The 18,675-nt window shown below is 47.2% G+C and overlaps 1 protein-coding gene across 3 annotated transcripts in view; it reads left to right on the top strand.

Annotated features, from left to right (window-relative positions):
- DOCK11 (dedicator of cytokinesis 11) overlaps window positions 1-18,675 on the top strand; it is an 87,170-nt gene that overhangs the window by 45,070 nt on the left and 23,425 nt on the right. For all 3 annotated transcript variants that reach the window (XR_012765466.1, XM_075435132.1, XM_075435131.1), the window contains exons 25-40: window positions 705-774; window positions 854-979; window positions 1,529-1,600; window positions 1,993-2,139; window positions 2,612-2,695; window positions 3,098-3,209; window positions 6,882-7,060; window positions 9,165-9,281; window positions 9,997-10,072; window positions 10,372-10,475; window positions 12,502-12,613; window positions 12,746-12,812; window positions 13,338-13,385; window positions 13,903-14,045; window positions 14,708-14,823; window positions 16,651-16,788. Coding sequence is in view for 2 of the 3 variants with exons in the window: in XM_075435132.1 (XP_075291247.1) it covers window positions 705-774; window positions 854-979; window positions 1,529-1,600; window positions 1,993-2,139; window positions 2,612-2,695; window positions 3,098-3,209; window positions 6,882-7,060; window positions 9,165-9,281; window positions 9,997-10,072; window positions 10,372-10,475; window positions 12,502-12,613; window positions 12,746-12,812; window positions 13,338-13,385; window positions 13,903-14,045; window positions 14,708-14,823; window positions 16,651-16,788 (1,711 nt within the window). In the remaining variant the exon portion in view is untranslated. The remainder of the gene's footprint in view (window positions 1-704; window positions 775-853; window positions 980-1,528; window positions 1,601-1,992; window positions 2,140-2,611; window positions 2,696-3,097; window positions 3,210-6,881; window positions 7,061-9,164; window positions 9,282-9,996; window positions 10,073-10,371; window positions 10,476-12,501; window positions 12,614-12,745; window positions 12,813-13,337; window positions 13,386-13,902; window positions 14,046-14,707; window positions 14,824-16,650; window positions 16,789-18,675) is intronic.

Raw genomic sequence — 18,675 nt, 5'->3', positions numbered from 1 at the left:
TCAGCAGAGATCCTGGGGGAGGGGTTGAGTTCTTTTTGCCAACCTGATGTTGTAGTATAGCTGTTCATTGTCGCTTGTGTTATCATTAGGACAGGGCTACCAGTGAGGACAAACTCAGGCTGTACAGTATGGATGAATCTGTAGCATGTGCAGGAGGGACAAGTGGGCTTGCTCTCCATAGAGCAGGTCTGTAGACACAGCCAAGGAGGACTGGGTGCAAAGAAGATTAACTTAATATGTTTGTTTTTGACTTCTCTAACACCTGAGTGTTGTTCAGGTGCCTGGTGCTCACTGCAACATGAGTTTAAGTTGCTGCAGGCTTTAATCCTGGCATGCATGGAGGCCGAAGAGTAGGATATGTCCCCTGCAGAGAAATGCTCCACCTTACCCCTTCGTGCAGGGAACCTTGAACATTAAAGGCAGCTGGTCTGGGCGACACTGGTCCGACACCAAGGTGGAGACGAGGCTTTGGCCACCTCAGCTCCGCGTGCTCTGCCGAGGGTCTGTGCTATGGCAAGGATGGTGCAGCCACAGGAGCTGTGAGGGGTGCTAGCCTGCAAGTATTCTCCTTTTGCAAATGAGGCCGTGCCAGCAGTGAGGCTTTTGGGGTTGAGCAGGATTGAACACAGATGGTGTCTGCTTTCATGAGCTGGAGGAACTTGCCCTCACATTGCGTGCTGAACACAAACCACGTTTCTCCCCAGGGTTCTTCTGCACATCGTGTCCAAGTGCCATGAAGAAGGTCTAGACCACTACTTGCGCACCTTCATAAAGGTCAGTCATGACACACCGCTCTGCAAAAAACTCCCTGCTGGGAGCAGGCACACTGCTGACACTCTTCCTCTTGCCTCAGTACGTCTTTCGAGCTGAGAAACCCAGCGTCACGCAGGCGAAGATGACCCATGAAATCCTAGTCCTTTCCATGGCCACGATCTTGAAGCAGTCGGCAGATTTTCTAGCCATCAATAAGCTTCTCAAGGTGAAGTATTGGCAGTACTTGGCTGCCAAGGCTGGAGGGGAGAAAAGGGGGTCTGGTATAAAGCCCAACACTTTCACCCATCCAAACCCACTACAGGAGCAAAGCTACCAGGGCAGCTCCTCACATCCATGTCCTTGAGGTTCTGCGCTTACGACAAAAATGAATTCTTGTGGGGAACCCAGCTATGTTAAGGCTCATGGCAGGGCACAGCAAAGGGCTTTTAGTTTTGCCAGTTTTATCTGTTTTCTTCAAGGCACGCATGAGGGGTGTCTTACGGGTGGCAGACTGAGTTTCTGCCTCTCTGGGCCTTTGCAGGGCTTGCACCCCAAACTCTGCTGGCTCCTTGCAGAGTGCAGAGGGGATGGAGCTATTCCCACCCCAAGACTGGTGGGACTTCTCCAGGTGGCACAGGCACCCATGCCAAGCTAGCTGTGCAAGCCCAGCTGTGCTTACAAAATGCCATTTGAATGTGAGCTCTCCCTCCCACACTGCTGCTTCCCCACGTTTGATCCTGCTGAGAAAAATAATACTATTCTTTGTTCATTCTAGTACTCGTGGTTTTTCTTTGAAGCACTGGCAAAGTCAATGGCAATGTACTTACTGGAAGAAAACAAAATCAAGGTAAAAATAAATCTGTTCGATGCTGCATTACAGAGCCATCACAAACTAACTCTTCTCCAAAAATTTTTCTGAAAAACTATTTAACTCTCCTTGTTTAAAAAACCCTGATAAGCTGAACAGCTAGCCAGATATTTCTGGGTTTTTTTTCAATTTACCATTCCCTTCTTCCCCTTTTCGCTGTCAATTGTAATTTAAAAATTCCAGATCTCCGTATGGCTTGTGGAGCCTCCTTTCCTCTTACTAGATACCGTAATTTCAGCCAGTGCTTGCTTTATGCCAATGTTTTATTAGGAAACAACATAAACAGATGCTAAAGGGAACTTGTGCCTGTGCTTGGTTCTCCCCAGCTGCTGGCTTGCAGCACTGAGTGTAGGATGTGCTTTTGGTTTCAGCTGCCCAGAGGCCAGCGGTTCCCCGACTCCTACCAGCACGCCCTGCATTCGTTGCTGCTCGCCATCATTCCTCACGTGACCATACGCTATAACGAAATCCCTGAAGAGTCCAGGAATGTCAACTTTAGCTTGGCTAACTTCCTGAAGGTCAGCACTTTCTTTCCTTCTCCCAGGCTTATATCAGGAAAATAAAAACAACCACCCAATTAGAAATAAGCAGCAAGCAAACAATTGTGTTTGTACTTTATCATCTCTTTTGTTTCTGCAGTGATGAAAACCCTGGAGAGGATAAGCTTTCCTAGGAAAGAAAGTTTCTTTTTCTGAGAAAGAGACTATAATACTCTGTATGTTACCTAGGGTTTTCAGTCATGCCTAGCAACTGTTCAAATCCTGAGACGAAATATGTGTGCTCTCATTTCAAATATTTCTGTTGTCCACTGGAGATTTAAGGGATGTCATCCAAATAATTTCAGAGCAATAGAATCAACTACATTTTGGAAAGTCAGCAGCAGCCTAGAGAATCAAATCTAGCTGCTGGCAGGACAGTAGTATGGACATGATTTAGGATGGTTGCTTTTATTTTTAATGGTTGGTCACATTGTTGCTATTTTTTCTCCAGCGTTGTTTGACCTTTATGGACAGAGGATTTGTTTTTAACTTGATAAATGATTACATTTCTGGATTCAGCCCAAAAGACCCTAAGGTAAGCAGTATATTTCTTGAAGGGTGGTTTGCAGTTGTATGTATCTACATCAGTCAAAGCTCTGTAGTGATTATTTTATACCACCCTTGGAGGCCTTTTAGACACAGTTCCTGCAGAGTCTTCTGGAGGCAGAGACCTCTTTGTCTGGGCTGACAGCCTGTATGCAGAGTCAGAACTAAAGGAGAGGTTGGTTGACAGTCTGGATGAAAAAGATAAAGAAGTCCCAAGTGACAGTTGCATGCAGTGACACTTAGGGGGAACAACACAAAAATTTGCCTATTACTGCAGAGCTTCACCAAATGCTATTTAGATTCCCCAGTCCTTGTGCAACAAACACATTGAACTGGAAGCAAATAAGTCAAACTGTAACCACAGTTTGTGTTTGTCTTTTTTTTTTCTCAGCTGCTGGTTGAATACAAGTTTGAATTTCTTCAAACCATTTGCAATCACGAGCACTACATTCCTCTGAACTTGCCAATGACCTTTTCCAAACCCAAGCTGCAAAGAGTTCAAGGTATGTCCTTTATTAAGAGACCAGGTAGAGAGCTATAATTTATTAGTCTTGATGGCTTCTGACCAGATGGAATTTGGTTTGGTGTCAAGGAAAGATTAGCCTGATTTACATTAGCCACAGGAAAAGATGCTGTTCTGGCAGGTTTACATCATTTTGCTCCAGAATGGTATGCAGTCAATCCTTTCAGTATTTCCTGTATTTAGGTTTGGGTGATATAACAATATCCAAAAGAAACTGCCTGTGTTTCAGTAAATGCACAAACTGTGCAAGTGCAATCCCTTGTTCCCACTAGTGTCAGCAGTCCCTGCGAAGCAGGGCATCTCATCCATCGGTACTGTAGAGAATGGAGATACAGGAGGACAGATTGAACTCACTGCTCCCCTGCGAGCTCTCCTTGTGGCCACAAGAAGGTGATTTAGGTGACCTTCTGCTTTCATTTTGAACAAGAGTATAGTGGTGCACAGTGCATTCAAGATTGTACTCAAACCTGGGCTGAAGGCAGCCAGCAGAGAACTTGAGCCCCTGCCAAGTCAGCACGTACCAAGGGCATATGTTCTATGGCACCACCACATAGCCAGGCTGTTCTCACTGTCACACCACGTCCCCTTTGGGTCCTAATGCTGCTCACCATGGGGCAGACAGGGCTTGCAAGGGGCTGAGCTCAGGTGTGGATGGCTGCAGCTCTGCTACCAATGATGGTGTGGACCACAGTGCTAAGTCCAGCAGTGAGCCTCGCCGGCCTCCTAAGATTGCGATAGACATAGCCTCCTTCTCTCTGAGTCCTGATTTCTCATCTCTGCGGAATAAATACAGTAAAGATTGCCAGGTTTGGGTGCTAGTAGCCTGGCAAGAGAAGTACCGGAGAGGAGAATGAGGTTTGGGATTCCCCCGTGTGAAAGCCCAGTGGATTTATTCTGATGCAGGCAAGGGGGTCTTTAGTTGTGCCGCAGGGTGCAGCCATACAAGTCCCAAAGTGGTTCCCTTTGCAGCCAGGTGGCAGAAGCAGCAGAAACTGTCAACTTTCCCTTATTTTGGTATGTTTCGGACCGCTCAGAGCTTTCTGGACCAGCTGCTAATCTTACACTTACATCAGTTTGGCTACTTGCCTGGCATAGTTTAACACAGTGACTGCTAGAAATGGCTGAGAAAGAAAGAGAAAAACGCACAACCCCAGTTCCTCCCCGTTGCTTGTTAGTGGCATGATAACACAAGGATGCTCGTTCTTGGTTAACATTCGCCTTTGCATTTGCGATGGTTAAACTGAAAAGCTGTAAGAGCAGCTCATCTTTCCTCCTCTGTTTTACTGTGACTAGGAACTACCAGTTGAGGTGTTATTTTTTTAAGATTTTAAAATGGTGGCAGCAATTGTCATTCACACACAGCTCTTGACAGTAGAGCAGCCTCTCCTCAGGCAGCAGCAGTGCCTTTGCAGTGGTGCCTGTGCTCTGCCTGCCGCGGTAGAAGCATGTAGCGGTGCATCTCCATTGCGAACGTGTCTGGCTTTATGGACAGATCTGTGATTCCAGGGGACAGCGAGCGCAGAGGCGGGGAGCTATGATGTGCACATCGCCAAGGAGATATCCTGCTGGCGTGCCTCACCTCTTTGTCAGCTTACTTGAATGAAGAGAGGGGACATGCCCAGCCCCCTACAGCTCTGTCTCTGGGAAAAGAAGGAATAGCGCCCGGGAAGGTGGATAAAGAGGGCTTCTGCAGCAGAAGCTGCTGCAGAGGGGCCTGCAGGCAGACCACATCCCTGTGGCCACATCCTGTTGAGTTGGAGCGTTGTGTCTTGGAGCAGCGTCTCTGAAACCTCTCAGCTAATAAGGCTGGTTGCTGGTCTGCGTCCCTGCTGCCTCGCCTGGGGGACATGTGTGCCTCATCAGCCAGAGCAAACCCCGAGCCTGCCCTCAAAACCAGCAGCACAGAATTGGTTTTGCAATCTTGTGACAGCAAAGAACCCAAGAGATTGACAGAAACTGGGAGTTAAGCAATAGCCTTACAAGTAATATTAAAACATGACGTACTGTCCCGTTTCTCCAAGATTTAGAGCATTACTTATTCCTGTTTATTTTTGCTGTCTTTTTATTTGTCCCTTTTCTTTTTACACATGAAATATAGATTTTTTTTTTCATTTGCTGTGGAACGATTCACTTCAGTAGGTAGGTCCAACTGGGATCATCAAATCTTCTAATGTCAAATTAAATACACAGCTTCCAATCAATTAGCTTGCATCCAGCTAATGAAATAACCATGATGTGTGACACTTGGGCATTTGCTAACATGACTAACAATGAAAGCTAGATAATGCTCCAGATTGCTTTCTCTTTACTCTGAATCAGACTTTCACAAACCAGTACGTGTTACTTATGAATCAACGAACTTAAAAATACCTTGTGGAGCCACAGAGCTGTTGGAACCCTTTGGCTGGGATTTTCAAAGCTGTGTGCATGCACCCTGCCTTACCACAGAATAACTTTCACACTTGTGGGCTTTAAAGAAAAAAAAAGGTCTGAGCTGAGCTCACAGAATTTGTACCCTTTGGGGGAAGAACACACAGCTATAGGGTTATCCCCCTGGGAGGCTCAGTGCCAGAATGCAACAGTCAAACGGTGCCTGTCGTGGCTCTGGTGAGGCATATGGGTCGCCTGGCAGAGAGAACGGTGTCAGGGCAAGGTCATTCATAGCAGCCCAAGCGTGCACACACCCTGCACGAAATCTGTCTCTGTCGCTTCTCTGCTGCCTTATCCAGGCAAGTCAGTGAAAATGAAGCTGTACCCTTGTAGCAGCCGCTCCTTTGATCATAGTATATAGCCTGAATCTATGTGAGATGCAGGGTACGAGTTCAGTTAACCTAGGTGATAAGGTACTGAGCTGCCTTTCTCCTGGCAGTCAGCGCAGCTCTTAAGGAGCTGTGTTCAATATCTGCTGGTGGGAAGCTCAAGGAGTCTCACGGGTTCTGGCAAGCAGCTGGAACCCTTCTCTGGCTCCCTAGTCCTTGCAGCAGGCCTGGAAAGCTGGGCTGTGTAAACTGCTGGAGGATGCAGTAGCGATGGCTTGGCGCCATGCCCTTGGCATCCCTCATCCCAGCAGGAGCATTTACCTTTTCGCTGCTCTCTGACCTGGCGAGAAGAAATGCAGATTTCACGGAGGATATGGCACAAGCTGCAGGAATGGCACTTCTAGGGCTGGGCGACGGTGATAAACGCACCATCTCCACTGCCCGTTACCACCCTCACAGCTGCCTGGCGGAGGCTGGCACCTCCGCTGCCTGGGCAGTTTGGGAGTTTACAGTCTGGGGCAAAGCAGCCCCCAGACAGTAAGTTGTGCTGCCTTAGCCCGTTTCGTCCATCTCTGACTTTACAAATTGCTCTTTGGAGTGCTAAGCTTTGTAAAACATCACACTGCAGAAATCCTTTTAGCTGCTGCTGAAACAGTGAGGGCTGAAGTTGGTGATGAGCCTGAACTGGAAGATGCCAAATTTTTTTATATGACTGAGCTCAGTGGTGGAAAAAACTGTAGTCAGTTCAGGCTTTGTTGAAAGATCAGTGCACTGTAGGAGAGCGAGTGATGAACCTTACTCATAGACTGTTGTGGCTTACGTGACCGTTGTGTCTTGCTCTGAACAGATCCTCGGAACAGTTCCCTTAACCATTGCTTTGCTGTTTCTTTCAGATGTAAATCTTGAATACAGTTTGACTGATGAGTATTGCAAGCATCATTTCCTGGTGGGGATGCTTCTCAGAGAAGCCTCGGTTGCCTTGCAGGACAACTATGATATCAGATATACAGCCATCTCGGTCTTAAAAAATCTCTTGATAAAGCATGCCTTCGACAACAGATACCAGCACAAGGTCAGGCATATTTTGTTGGCTTTTAAACGTACTGTACTTGAATTTTATGAAAGAACACACATCAGAATTTTAGATCTTGCGTGGTTCACCAAGGGTGTTCTCATTACTTTTCAGGGAACTGTTTTAAGTAACTGATAGTGATGGCATAACAGTAATAGCTCTGAGAAATGATCTGGGAACACTAACAATGCAGTCAGATAACTGCAGTGCTCTTGTGCGGAGTATTTAGATAATAAAGCCATAGCCACAAAGGAACTTGAGAGTGTCATTAGCCAAGAGGCTGTTCAACAAAATTAAGCAACATCAATGTACTTCTGGTCTTGGGCTTAAATTAATATCCTGCATTAATAGAATGTAATTAGGAAATGGGACTGATCTCTGTTACAAGTCAGCTGCATGTTTTACTAATTGGTGTATCAGAGGAGAGGATCTGTGGATTCTCATGAGATGCTGGACTTCCACTGGGTTGATTTCAGCTTTCTTTGGTCAGAGGCTCAGCATGTGGTGTTGCTGAATGAGCCTAGAGATGGGCTTGTTTCCTTTCTTGGTGCTGTTCCCTGCTGATCCATACGTCCTTGAAAGTGCCCAGCTACCTGTGCAGACACTACCTGTCCCTGCTCTAGGCTGAAAACATGCTTTTGTTTAGAGTTTAGCTCCTCGAATTGCTCCTAGTGTGCTGCATTCCTGAGTTTTATCTGGGTATGAAGGGTGGGAGAACTGTTCCCAGTGTGCTCCTGCGCTCTGCATGGACCCAGTGCCAGCTCCTCTCCTCTCCCTCCTCTGCCTGTTGGGAAGGGCTGAGCGGGAGGTGGGCTTGCATTTCTCTGCAGCGAGGATCCATGGTGACTTGCACAGCCTGGAAGCAAAACTGCAGCCCGTGGTAGTTGGCAAGACTTGATATTTCAGGAGAGATTTGCCAGCTCTCTGCCAAGACTGGGTCAGAGTCAGTCTGTTTCTGCTCTTCTGGGTGCCTGAAAACCCTCACACTGACTCAGGAGCTGTTTGCAGCACTCTCCCTGCCTCCTCAGAAATGCCATCTGTCTTCAAATTGTCCCACTGGATTTTTGTACGTGTGTTGTGCTCCCGGCTGCGTGACCAGGAAACTGCCTGGAACCGGGACAGGATGCTCAGCTGGTGTCCCAAGACACCAAAGCAAAAGCTCACGTCACGGGCAGGACAGGCTGAGCGTTGGCAGGGTCTGTTGCTGCAGCCTCCCTCTGACCAAGGAGACCTCAGCTCCATCAGTGGCTGAGAGAGGGTTTTCTCAACCCACAGGCATTTTCGAGATTTCTTTTATCTTTTGTCGTACTGAAGCAGAAGAATAAGTTGGATTCTTGTATCAGTCAAAATGTGCCATTTAATTTGCAAGCCTTACATTTCTTTTTTTTTTTTTTTTTAACCTTTCTGTCAAGTCCAGAATAATACATTTTTAACAAAAAAGAACTGGATGTAAAAGAACCCTGCATTTAGAAAACGTCATTTTTTATCTGCATCACTTATTCCAAATTAGTCTGTTCCTACAAATTGTTTTAACTAGAAGTATTTGCTATGGCGAATTCCTGACTGGAAGCAATACCCAGCACCAGGAAAGGTGCAAATGTTTTTAGAACCATAGAATCATAGAATAGTCTGGGTTGGAAGGGACCTTTAAAGGTCATCTAGTCCAATGCCCCTGCAATGAGCAGGGAGGTCTTCAGCTAGATCAGATTGCTCAGAGCCCCGTCCAGCCTGACCTCGAATGTTTCCAGGCTGTTTTTGTTGTATTACCCCTGGGTGTTGCACTTAAATCAAGCTATGTGAGTGAAGTGCACGTTAAAGAGTTCGGAAATCCGGAATTTAGTTTGTCACACATCCTGTATGACCGGGAATGTTATTCAGCTCCCAAGATCCCTGAGTGCCCCAGGCTTGCTGCTAGAAGGGTAACACCCACCTGGCAGCTCTGGCAGTGGAGATGAGAAGCCAAACCAACCCATGTCCTCAGTCTCCATATATAGTGTGTAAATATATATATATATGACTATGTGTTTTGGCTCAAGAGTTTCCTTTTGTCACTGCATTGAAAGCCTGGGCTCTTACCTACATTTTTCTCCCTGTCTTTTTTCAGAACCATCAGGCAAAAATAGCGCAGCTCTACCTGCCGCTCTTCGGGCTGCTCCTGGAGAACCTCCAGCGCGTGGCCAGCCGCGAGGCACTCTACTCCTGCGCGGCCGCCTCCAGCCCCGTGAGTAAAGCCCAGCGACGCCTCTTGGCCCTCCTCCTCCATCCACCTGTCCCCGCATACCCCTTGGGCGGCTTCCACTGCCTGCAGCCAGGCTCAGCTTTAGAAATAAGGGTATTTTTCTTCTCCCCACAGCCTCATAATGGGCTTATTTATTTTAATCTGGCTTTTCCTGTGACGTTCTGTCTGCGGCTCTGCGCACAATGTCTCTGCCCTTTCGCATGCTATTGTTTAATGTGTTTCTTTACGGTATGCGTAGTTCCGTGAGGTGAGGCGAAGCCCTCTGAGTGCAATGAGTTGCAACAGGAGTCAGCCTCAGACTCTGGGGAGTTCTGGGGAGTTGCCCATCTGCCTGAGGGTTGTGTGTGGTTCCCAGGCGGGCTTAGCCTTGTAGACTAAAGTTTCCTCCTTGTGCGGGGGAAACAACAAAAAAAAGGCATTTGAAGAAAAAACCTATTCAAAATTTCACTTCAGTTGATGAAAAACAAAAGGGAAAAACCTACTATGACTTACTTTAATATTTCCTGCTATTCTTTGCACTCCTGACAAAGTCGTTAGTCTCTTTGTAATGGAAGTAAGGAAATAGATTTTTTTTTTTTTTTTTTAAATCCACATTTTAAAAGCTGCTCTAATTTGCTTTTCTTATTTCTTTATGCTCTTCTGTAAGAGAATGGGTGTTATCTTCCACAGGTCACAAAAACCTTATATTGCTTTACAGGCATCCAGGGATGAATTCATGTGCAGTTTTGCATCCCCCTCAAATAGATCCAGCCTGATTGCAGACAAAGATCCAGGTAAATTAATTTTTTTAAACTTTAGCTTTCCCATTTATTTTGAATGTAACTATTACCTGTCCCACAAACCCATGAACAAAACCTGAAATAGCTCTCTGCCTAAGGGCCTCTCAGAGCTTGTGTGCTTCTCCCTGGACGTCCTGTCACCCCAACTGTGCTTTCCAGGTTAATCAGCCTTCAACATGGGGCTTTTGCAAGCCCCATCTGTACTATCCAAATCGCATCCTCCAGTCAGTGTCCGTGATGCGCTGAGGAGTGCCAGTGCAAACGGGTTAATTGTGGGATTTGGTATTTTTCAGCCTGCGGAGCAGCACTTCCCAATGGCCATGCGATAAAGCGAGAGGACTCCAAAGGATCTCTGAACTCAGAAGGGGCAACCAGTTCCCCGGATCAGAGTGAACATGTAATGTATCTGGGGTTAGGAAGGACAGTGCTCACTGCACCGGTCTGTGGGCTTTGTTAAATAAGGGAGAGGGAAAAGGAGTTCCCGGTGGTAACGTTCTCAAAAGCCAGCTTATAAATATCTCTGGAAACAAACAGATTCATTTTTAACAGAGGAGGTCAGACTCACAGGTCTGGTATGCTTTCCCTCTTCAAACATCTCTGAGCCAAAAATATAATTGATGACAAATTACTTATCAAAGAAGAAAGGCAAAATCCATGGGGATCATCGCTGCTCCCATGGTGCATTTATCCGCACTCAGATGTGCTCCCTGTGCCAGATGGGTCTGAGCCTGGACAGTGCCCAGTGCACGGTGCTGGGAACTGGTTTCCACACACAGCTGGGAAGCAAAGCACCGTGATGTGAGATTGCTAGTGACTGCTGACTTAAGAGAAGGCAAGGTATTTGTAGGAAAATCAGCACAGGCTAGTAATCACAGCCCCAGACGTGCAGGTGACCATGGTCACACCTCAAAGAGCTCTGACCCCGCTGTTCAGACACGGTGTACTCTCCTCCTTGGCAGATTGCATGCATGGAAATCAGGTATTTGTGCAGACCAGCCCCTGGTTTTCCTCAAGGCGCTTTCCAGATGTCTTGGGTTGGCATGAATCATTGATGAATCTTTAGAAACTTTGGCCCTTACAACAAGCAAGGCAAAGATTATCTGGGCTCCTGCTGCCTGTGTCCTGACATGCTTAGGAGAGGTGGGGCCTTTCAAGCTCTCCCACATGAATCACAAAGCTACCAGACCAAGTATAGCCAAACACTTCACTATCAAACTGTTCATATTCAGCAAAGCTCTGAGCATGTGCTTCCACCCTGCTGGCAGCAATACCTGACGGGGTTTGCAGAAAGCCCTGTTGCTTGCAGCTCAGCTCTTGCCCACAGCTGGGCAGCCTCATCTCTGTCCTCTGTTTTTCAGAGCGGTCGAAAACAGCTTATCTGGTAGGGAATACAGTATCCACAAAACCATTAAAAAGCAGTGCCACTTGGAGGAGCACAGCTTTAATGCTGCTCTGCAGAGGTAGACACGTTGCTTATCGCCTGTTCCCCTGGAGTTGTGTGCTGACTTGATAGTTTGGCATGGTCAACAGCAAAGTTCTGGCTATAGCACTCTATCTCCAACCCGAAACTGTTCTGTTTTGTTGTGACTCACATCCACTGCTTGTCCCAGAATAAACAACAAGTAAGATCTGTGGATTGCTCTCCAAACATGTGAGGCGCAGCTTTAAGAGGAGTGTTCTGCTTAGAGAGTAATCATATCCATTTGTTGGGGGATATGGCTAGGGCAAGCATGGAAAGTGCAAAAAAAATTGGTAAAGCTTTAAAAGTCGTGTTTCCCACTACACAATGCCCAAGCCTTTCCCTCACAGATTGACTCACCAGAGAGTTTCACTTGTCTTTGCTAAAGACACTAAGTAGGAGGAAAAACAAGAGACACTTCCACAAATCAGGGGGAAAAAATGTTCTTTTCTTAAGCTGAAATTTCCTGAGTTTGTAAGAACTGGCATTTTGTTTTGAAGTGTATGTCTTTAACAGAAAGTTAGATTCTTGCTTTAAATTGTGACAACTAATGAACTACTTTGTTTGACAAGAACTGAGTTTAAAAATGTTGGGGAGCTTAGATGCTGCAGAGAGCAGGGGAAGTGAAAGCAGGGCTGCTGTGCATTTTGCTGGATAAGCCATCATTCTCTGCCCAGACGTTTTTTTTTTTTTACTGGGCAGAGAAGCATTCGGCCACGTGCCCAGGATTTCCAGACTGCCCATCACTGGATGGGCAGCGACCCTGAAGAATGAGAGGCCTCCAAAACATGTCAGAAATGGTGCTGTGGGGGTGCAGATGTAGGGGGACAGAAGGAATGCTGGCACATCTGGTAGGTGCTGGATTTGCTGTGCCTACGCTCCATGGTGTCTAGCCCCATGCTCTGCTCGAGCACAGCCCAGGAACCCATGGCCGCTGCCTCCGCGTCACATCCATCTCCATTAGATCCGCAGAAGCTCCACGAGGAGCAGCGTGTCGCACTGCAGCCGCCTGGACCAGTTTGAGATCCGGACGCTCCTGATGTGCTACCTCTACATCGTGAAGATGATCTCTGAAGGTTGGTGGGTCTTGCTCAGGGCAGGGGGCAGCCAGAAAGACAAGAGGCCATCACCGTCGGTTTTGGTCTGTCAGGGCCTCCTTTTATTTTTCAAAAATCTCGGTGCACTGTTATTTTCTTTCTTTCTTTCAGATACTCTTTTAGCTTACTGGAACAAATTCTCCCCCCAGGAGCTGATCAATGTCCTAGTGCTTCTGGAGTGAGTATCGTCAGGCTGCAATGCAACCACTGCGCCTTTGTGCAGGCGGCACAGGCAGAGAGAAGGCAATGTGAGGACAGTGTGCCTCGCTGCGGGCAGGCGGTCCTGTGCGACCCTGGAAGGGTCTGGCCAGGGTGTAATGACATGCTCTTCCTCCCTCTGATAGGACACAGGTGTATGTCGAGGGAGCACGGTGACGCAGTTGTGCCCTGTGCTCGGTCCGGACTGTGCAGAGGGTGTCCCACCACCCGTGGGCGAGCAGGGCTCACGGCACGGCCCCCCACCATAACTGGCACAACCTCCGCTTCGCAGCGGGTTTGGTGGAACAGATGGGTGGTGGGACAGGGGTGTGCTGTAGGGTTTGGAAACCGAGGGTGCAAGGTCAAGTAGCTTCTAACTACAAGCCCCAAACCCTCATGCACAGAGGAGAGTCTCTGCAGACAAGGACAGGGTAGATGTTGGGTGTTCGGGATCATTCCTGATCTGCAGAATCTGCACAAGATGCGTGTTTTGTTTTCTTTCTAGGGTGTGTTTATTTCACTTCAGATATGTGGGGAAGAGAAATATCGCCAGGTATTGTGTTCTTCTGTCCGGGGCCGGGGTGGGGGTCCGTCTCCATGCTCCCTGCCACAGCCGCAGCAAGAAGGGACGTGCACACCCATGTTGGGCAAACCCAAGCGGGCAGGAAGGCTGCGGGGCCAGGGCTTTGCTCAGCACCATGCTGCAAGCAGAGTCACCTCGTCTTAGCACCCTGCCCCTTCCCTCCCCTCCAGCTCCTGCATGAGACCCCCAGGCCCGGGCACTCCTGACAGCCCGCGCAGGTTGGCAGTGTCCCCCGCAGCCGGCTGCAGGTGAGGCACGAGTTGCGTCTCCACTCCCTGAGCAGCAGCACTGCTGTTTCATTAGCTCAAGGGCCACGTGGCGCAGGCGAGACCAGGGTAGCTTGGTCAGTGCTGCTGGGATTGTCTGGGATAAGCCGGATCAGTGCATTGGAGGGAGGCCGGGTCTCCATCCTGGTGCCTCGGGTAACCCTGCAGTGGTGTGGCCACTGCTGCTCAGCCATACCCACAGCCTGCACTTCCCCTTGCAGGGCGCACGACGCCTGGTTATCCAAGCACACGGGAGCCGATAGGAAATCCCAGACGATGCCAGCACTCCGCAGCAGAGCTGGGGGGATGCAGGTGCGGCTCCAGCATCTGGGCAGCTTGGAGACCTCCTTCACACTCAACCACAGTATGTACAGCAGAGCGGGATGGGGTGGTGGAGTATTAGCCTTCTGAAAACTGCGTGTAGCCATTTTCCACATGACGCTTGATGCTTTGGGATATTCAGACTCTGCAGAATTACAGTGGTCACCACTCCTCCCTGCAACATCCCTAGATTGGTGGGGGTGACATCTGAGCCAGCCCCTTAAAAATCACCCCTGGGACTTGTGTGGCTTTTTCCTCTCGCCTATCTCGACTCAGGTCCTTGGCTGAGTGTGTGTGCAGGTGATGCCTTGGTTTGGGTAGTGAGCAGGGCAGGCAGGAGAGCTGCCCTACCCAGAGACCTGGGCCAGGATCTGCTCTAAGCCTCTCCACGTGGCTGAGTTTTGCCCCATTGAAGCACCTTGCCATTTGCCCTCTGCAGATCCGACTTGGACACCTTGTTCTCTGTCTAGTTTTAAAGACAGCGAGATCAAGGGGAAATACTGACATTGGTTTTCTTGGTTGGCGTCAGTCTGAGACAGCTTCTCAGAATGGAACTGGCAAATTCAGCTTCTTGCTATTCTTACCTCATCTCCCAGACCCAGCAAAGTGTAAGGAGAGAGAGACCCTTGTCTGTATCAGCATTGAGATCTTGTGGGAGCTGGAGTGTTGAACACTGTTTCCTCCTGATTTGCTTTCCGTCCGCAGATGCAGGCACCTCAGAAGCAGATATTGTGCACCAGGCATTACTGGAGGGCAATATTGCCACAGAAGTGTGCCTGACAGTCCTGGACACCATCTCTTTTTTCACTCAGAGTTTCAAGGTCAGCATTAAAATCAACAGTATTGTAGAAAAGTGTGCTGTATTTCTGTATATGTGTTGATTTTGGTCATCCTTTCTCTCAGAGTGGCAGATTATGGAAGGCTTTGCAAAAGCAAATCAGTTGCAACTTGTTTATTTTCTGAAACGCTGAGTGTTTCACAGGCTCTCAGAGTAATTATGCACTTACGCAATCTTGCAATAGCTTCAAAACTGCAAGACCAGAGAAAATTATGTGGATGTTATACCATGAGTGTAGGCATTACAAAAATAGAATAAGAGGAAATGTACATCATATAGAAAGGAGGGGCTAGAGGAAAGGGAAATTAAGGTCTCGCTCTCAGAACAGTCACTGTTTTCTACCATAAATTGCCTAGAAGAGGGGCCCACATTTCTTTGAATCTCTGTATGTGAATGTCTCTGGGGGTGAGGCATTCCAGATGTGGTTACCAGTTCAGATAGGACAAGTAGAAGTCTTCTCCTCCATGTAGTGATTCACACTCCTGGCAGTCATTGTCATCTACAAGAATTAAAGCCTTTGTGGTGAAGAGAGCCCCAGGCTGGCAGCAAAGTACTGAAATACTGTTGTAGAAAAGCTCTTCCTCGAAGTGTGGTTGGAGGAATCCTGCTCATAGCAATGTGTCTTGCATAATGTCACAAGAACAACTCTGGATTTCAGAGTAAGCACAACGAAGATTTCCTTTTTAGATGTGTTGAACAACATGAAGACAAAGGTCATCATGTCCTCTGTTTCATATCCTTTGCTCTCTTTTGTTACAGAGCAAAAAAGCCATCCTGGTGCATATGTTAAATTACTCTTTAAAAGTCTGGCAACAGCAGAAGGATTAAGATGCAAGAGTTAAAACTTGCATGACTTTTTCAGCTGCCTCTTTTTGAATATGGCTGAACCACAAAACAATGTGATTTTCAAACCACAGGATAGACTGGATTCCCTTCCGCTTCAATGGGCTTCTGCTTTGCTTTTATGGTCATATGGTGTTACCGCACAGAAGTGTGCTCTACACTGCAGCGAAAGTGCTGATGCTGTTCTCACTGATGGAGTAAATTAGTTCAGTTTATAAGTATGGATCCTAAACTTACCCTGCTACAAGATATGTATAGGGTGTCAAAAGACAAATCTGAGCCAACCCAATCTCCTATTGATACAGGACATCCACATCCTTGCTGGGTGGCCACGATGTGCCAGGCTTCCTCTGCAGCAGCTGCAGGGATGAGAGCAGGCACAGGCAAGATAACTCTGACACCAAGCTGGATTAATTCTCTCCAAGTAATTCCGTTTTACTCTATCTCCAGAAGGTGCAAACTGTCAAAACTTTGCAGGAGAAAAGGGAAGTTTACTCACTTACTACAGCTACGAATCTGTCCAGTGAAAAGATATGATGGTCTTCTTTTTTTCTCTCTCTTTCTCTTTTGGGCTGCAAATGAAACACCTGTCAAGACAGAGAAAAAGAAATGGAAAAAACGGTGTGAATGGATAAAACAGTGTGATAGTTATGTTGGTAACAGCCTGTTTTATTTAAAGTAACTCTGGGCAACCTGTGAAAGTTGTACAGATTATTGATTTAGGTTATGGAATTAGTGATGCAAAAGTGATAAAATATTTTTGTTTTATTGTCTGCTATAAAAATAGCCTCTGACCAACTAGTGTAAGTTTGTACTGCTTGTTGCATTTATTGGCCATGTTTTTACTGAAAGCCCTGTTCCTTATCTGGCTTCAGAATTGATGTGATTAATTATGCAAAATTATCTCTGTCATTTCCAGCTTCAGGCACAACATTTCTGCAAAATAAATCCTCTCATTGTTTTCCAGACCCAGCTTTTAAGCAACGATGGACACAATCCACTCATGAAGAAGGTTTTTGATATTCATCTTGCTTTTCTCAAAAACGGGCAGTCGGAAGCAGCTCTCAAGCACGTGTTCGCCTCTCTGAGAGCTTTCATTAGCAAGGTATGTGTTACATGACTCCAAAGGTGCAGGAGAATGTGTATAGGTATGACAGAAGAGAACAATATGCTGAAACTCCCGTTAAACTGCCATTCTGTGCTGTTTGGAGATATGCCCCCAACATAAGAAGGACATGGATGTGTTGGAGCGGGTCCAGAGGAGGCCACGAAGATGATCCGAGGGCTGGAGCACCTCTCCTACGAGGACAGGCTGAGGGAGTTGGGGCTGTTCAGCCTGGAGAAGAGAAGGCTGCGGGGTGACCTTAGAGCAGCCTTCCATTACCTGAAGGGTCTGACAGGAAGGATGGAGAGGGGCTTTCACAAGGGTGTGTAGGGATAGGACAAGGGGGAACGGCTCTAAACTAAAAGAGGGCAGATTTAGATTAGATAATAGGAAGAAATTCTTCACCATGAGGGTGGTGAAACACTGGCACAGGTTGCCCAGAGGCGTTGTGGGTGTCCCCTCCCTGGCAGTGTTCAAGACCAGGTTGGATGGGGCTTTGAGCAACCTGGTCTAGTGGAAGGTGTCCCTGCTCATGGCAGGGGGGCTGGAACCAGATGATCTTTAAGGTCCCTTCCAACCCTTACCATTCTATAATTCTATGTTTTAGAAAACAGCTTCTGAACTGATTTTAAAAACAGCCCAGGTTAAGTTGTCTATTTCAACAATTATTTATTATTGGTTGGATACCAGGAAACAAAAGGAGAAATTGCGAGGAATTGCTTCACTTGCCTTGGTCACAAAACTGCTGGTAAAGACTAGTATCTGTTCGACCAAAAGCTGGTGCTTCTTAAACCTTTGCCCCAAACTGTCAATATTGCTGGCAATGCTATTGCTTGAATAATACTTGTACTGACAAGCTGCTTCTCTCCCACTGTGTTTGAAAGAGGGCAGTACCTGCTGAACCTCTTGCTACATTTTTATGAGCCCTGGGACGCAGCAAGGCTGTTTAATCCCATGAGCTCCAGCAGTGTCAAAGCTGCAGCTAGCCACATAAGAGCAGTGACAGATGCTATTGCTGACATTTGCCTTCATGCTTGTCAAAACCTGCTGCTTCTTATAAGCACATTTCTGAGACCAGATAGATGTACATGCAAACTCCGTTGCTTGCAAGCTGCACAGTTACCATAAATTCAAAATTAATTAAAAGCTCTCAAATCACTTCAATGCAACACTTTATTAATGAGGTAAATTCATGTGGTGTGAGATTGCAGCTAGGCAGGGCACAATATGTGAGTGATATGCAGCAAAGCGTTACTTCCAAAGGAGGGCTTGCACTAGTCACGGAGCAGAGTTTGGTCAAAGAAAGAGACTGCTAAAACTGTTCATCAAAGGTGGAAAAAGTCTGTGCTATGTACTTTTTACTATAACCCCACAGCAAAGCCAAAGGCTAGTATCAGTACATCTAGGGCTGAATTTCGGGTTGTCCTAGGCAGACGCATGAGCAGCAGAAAATGCAGAAGCCTTGCTAGCTACCTGTCTGGCTCCAGATAGCGTGGTCTCCTACGAGATGTCTTTCCATGGGGCTTCTGAAAGCCTGCCACATTGGCAACCACCACTGGCAGGAATCACTCAGTTTTTTTTACAGGGTCCAATACGTTGCTCTGCCTTTCTTCTGAGTTTTCTGCTTGAATGGGATCTGCTTAGCCGTGAGATCCATCCTGCTGCAGATCTGCACACACCTCTCTCGGACACACTCTCTCTGCACATCTCTTCCCCTTACAAGTCAGAAGTTTGTTTAGCCAGAAATATTTGGTTTGTGCCTATAGCAAATAAGAGACCTTCGTTGCCTCCCTGGCAAATTTTCCGTGGATGTTTAAATGCAAAGCCAAAGCTGCACACCTGCTCAATTTGATCTGCCCTTCAGCCTTCAAAACCTGGAGCCCTTCA

Source organism: Opisthocomus hoazin, chromosome 14, assembly GCF_030867145.1.
Source record: "Opisthocomus hoazin isolate bOpiHoa1 chromosome 14, bOpiHoa1.hap1, whole genome shotgun sequence".
Lineage (NCBI taxonomy): Eukaryota > Metazoa > Chordata > Aves > Opisthocomiformes > Opisthocomidae > Opisthocomus > Opisthocomus hoazin.
The sequence above is the reverse complement of the archived record's forward strand: the minus strand, read 5'-3'. Positions and strand labels throughout refer to the sequence as shown.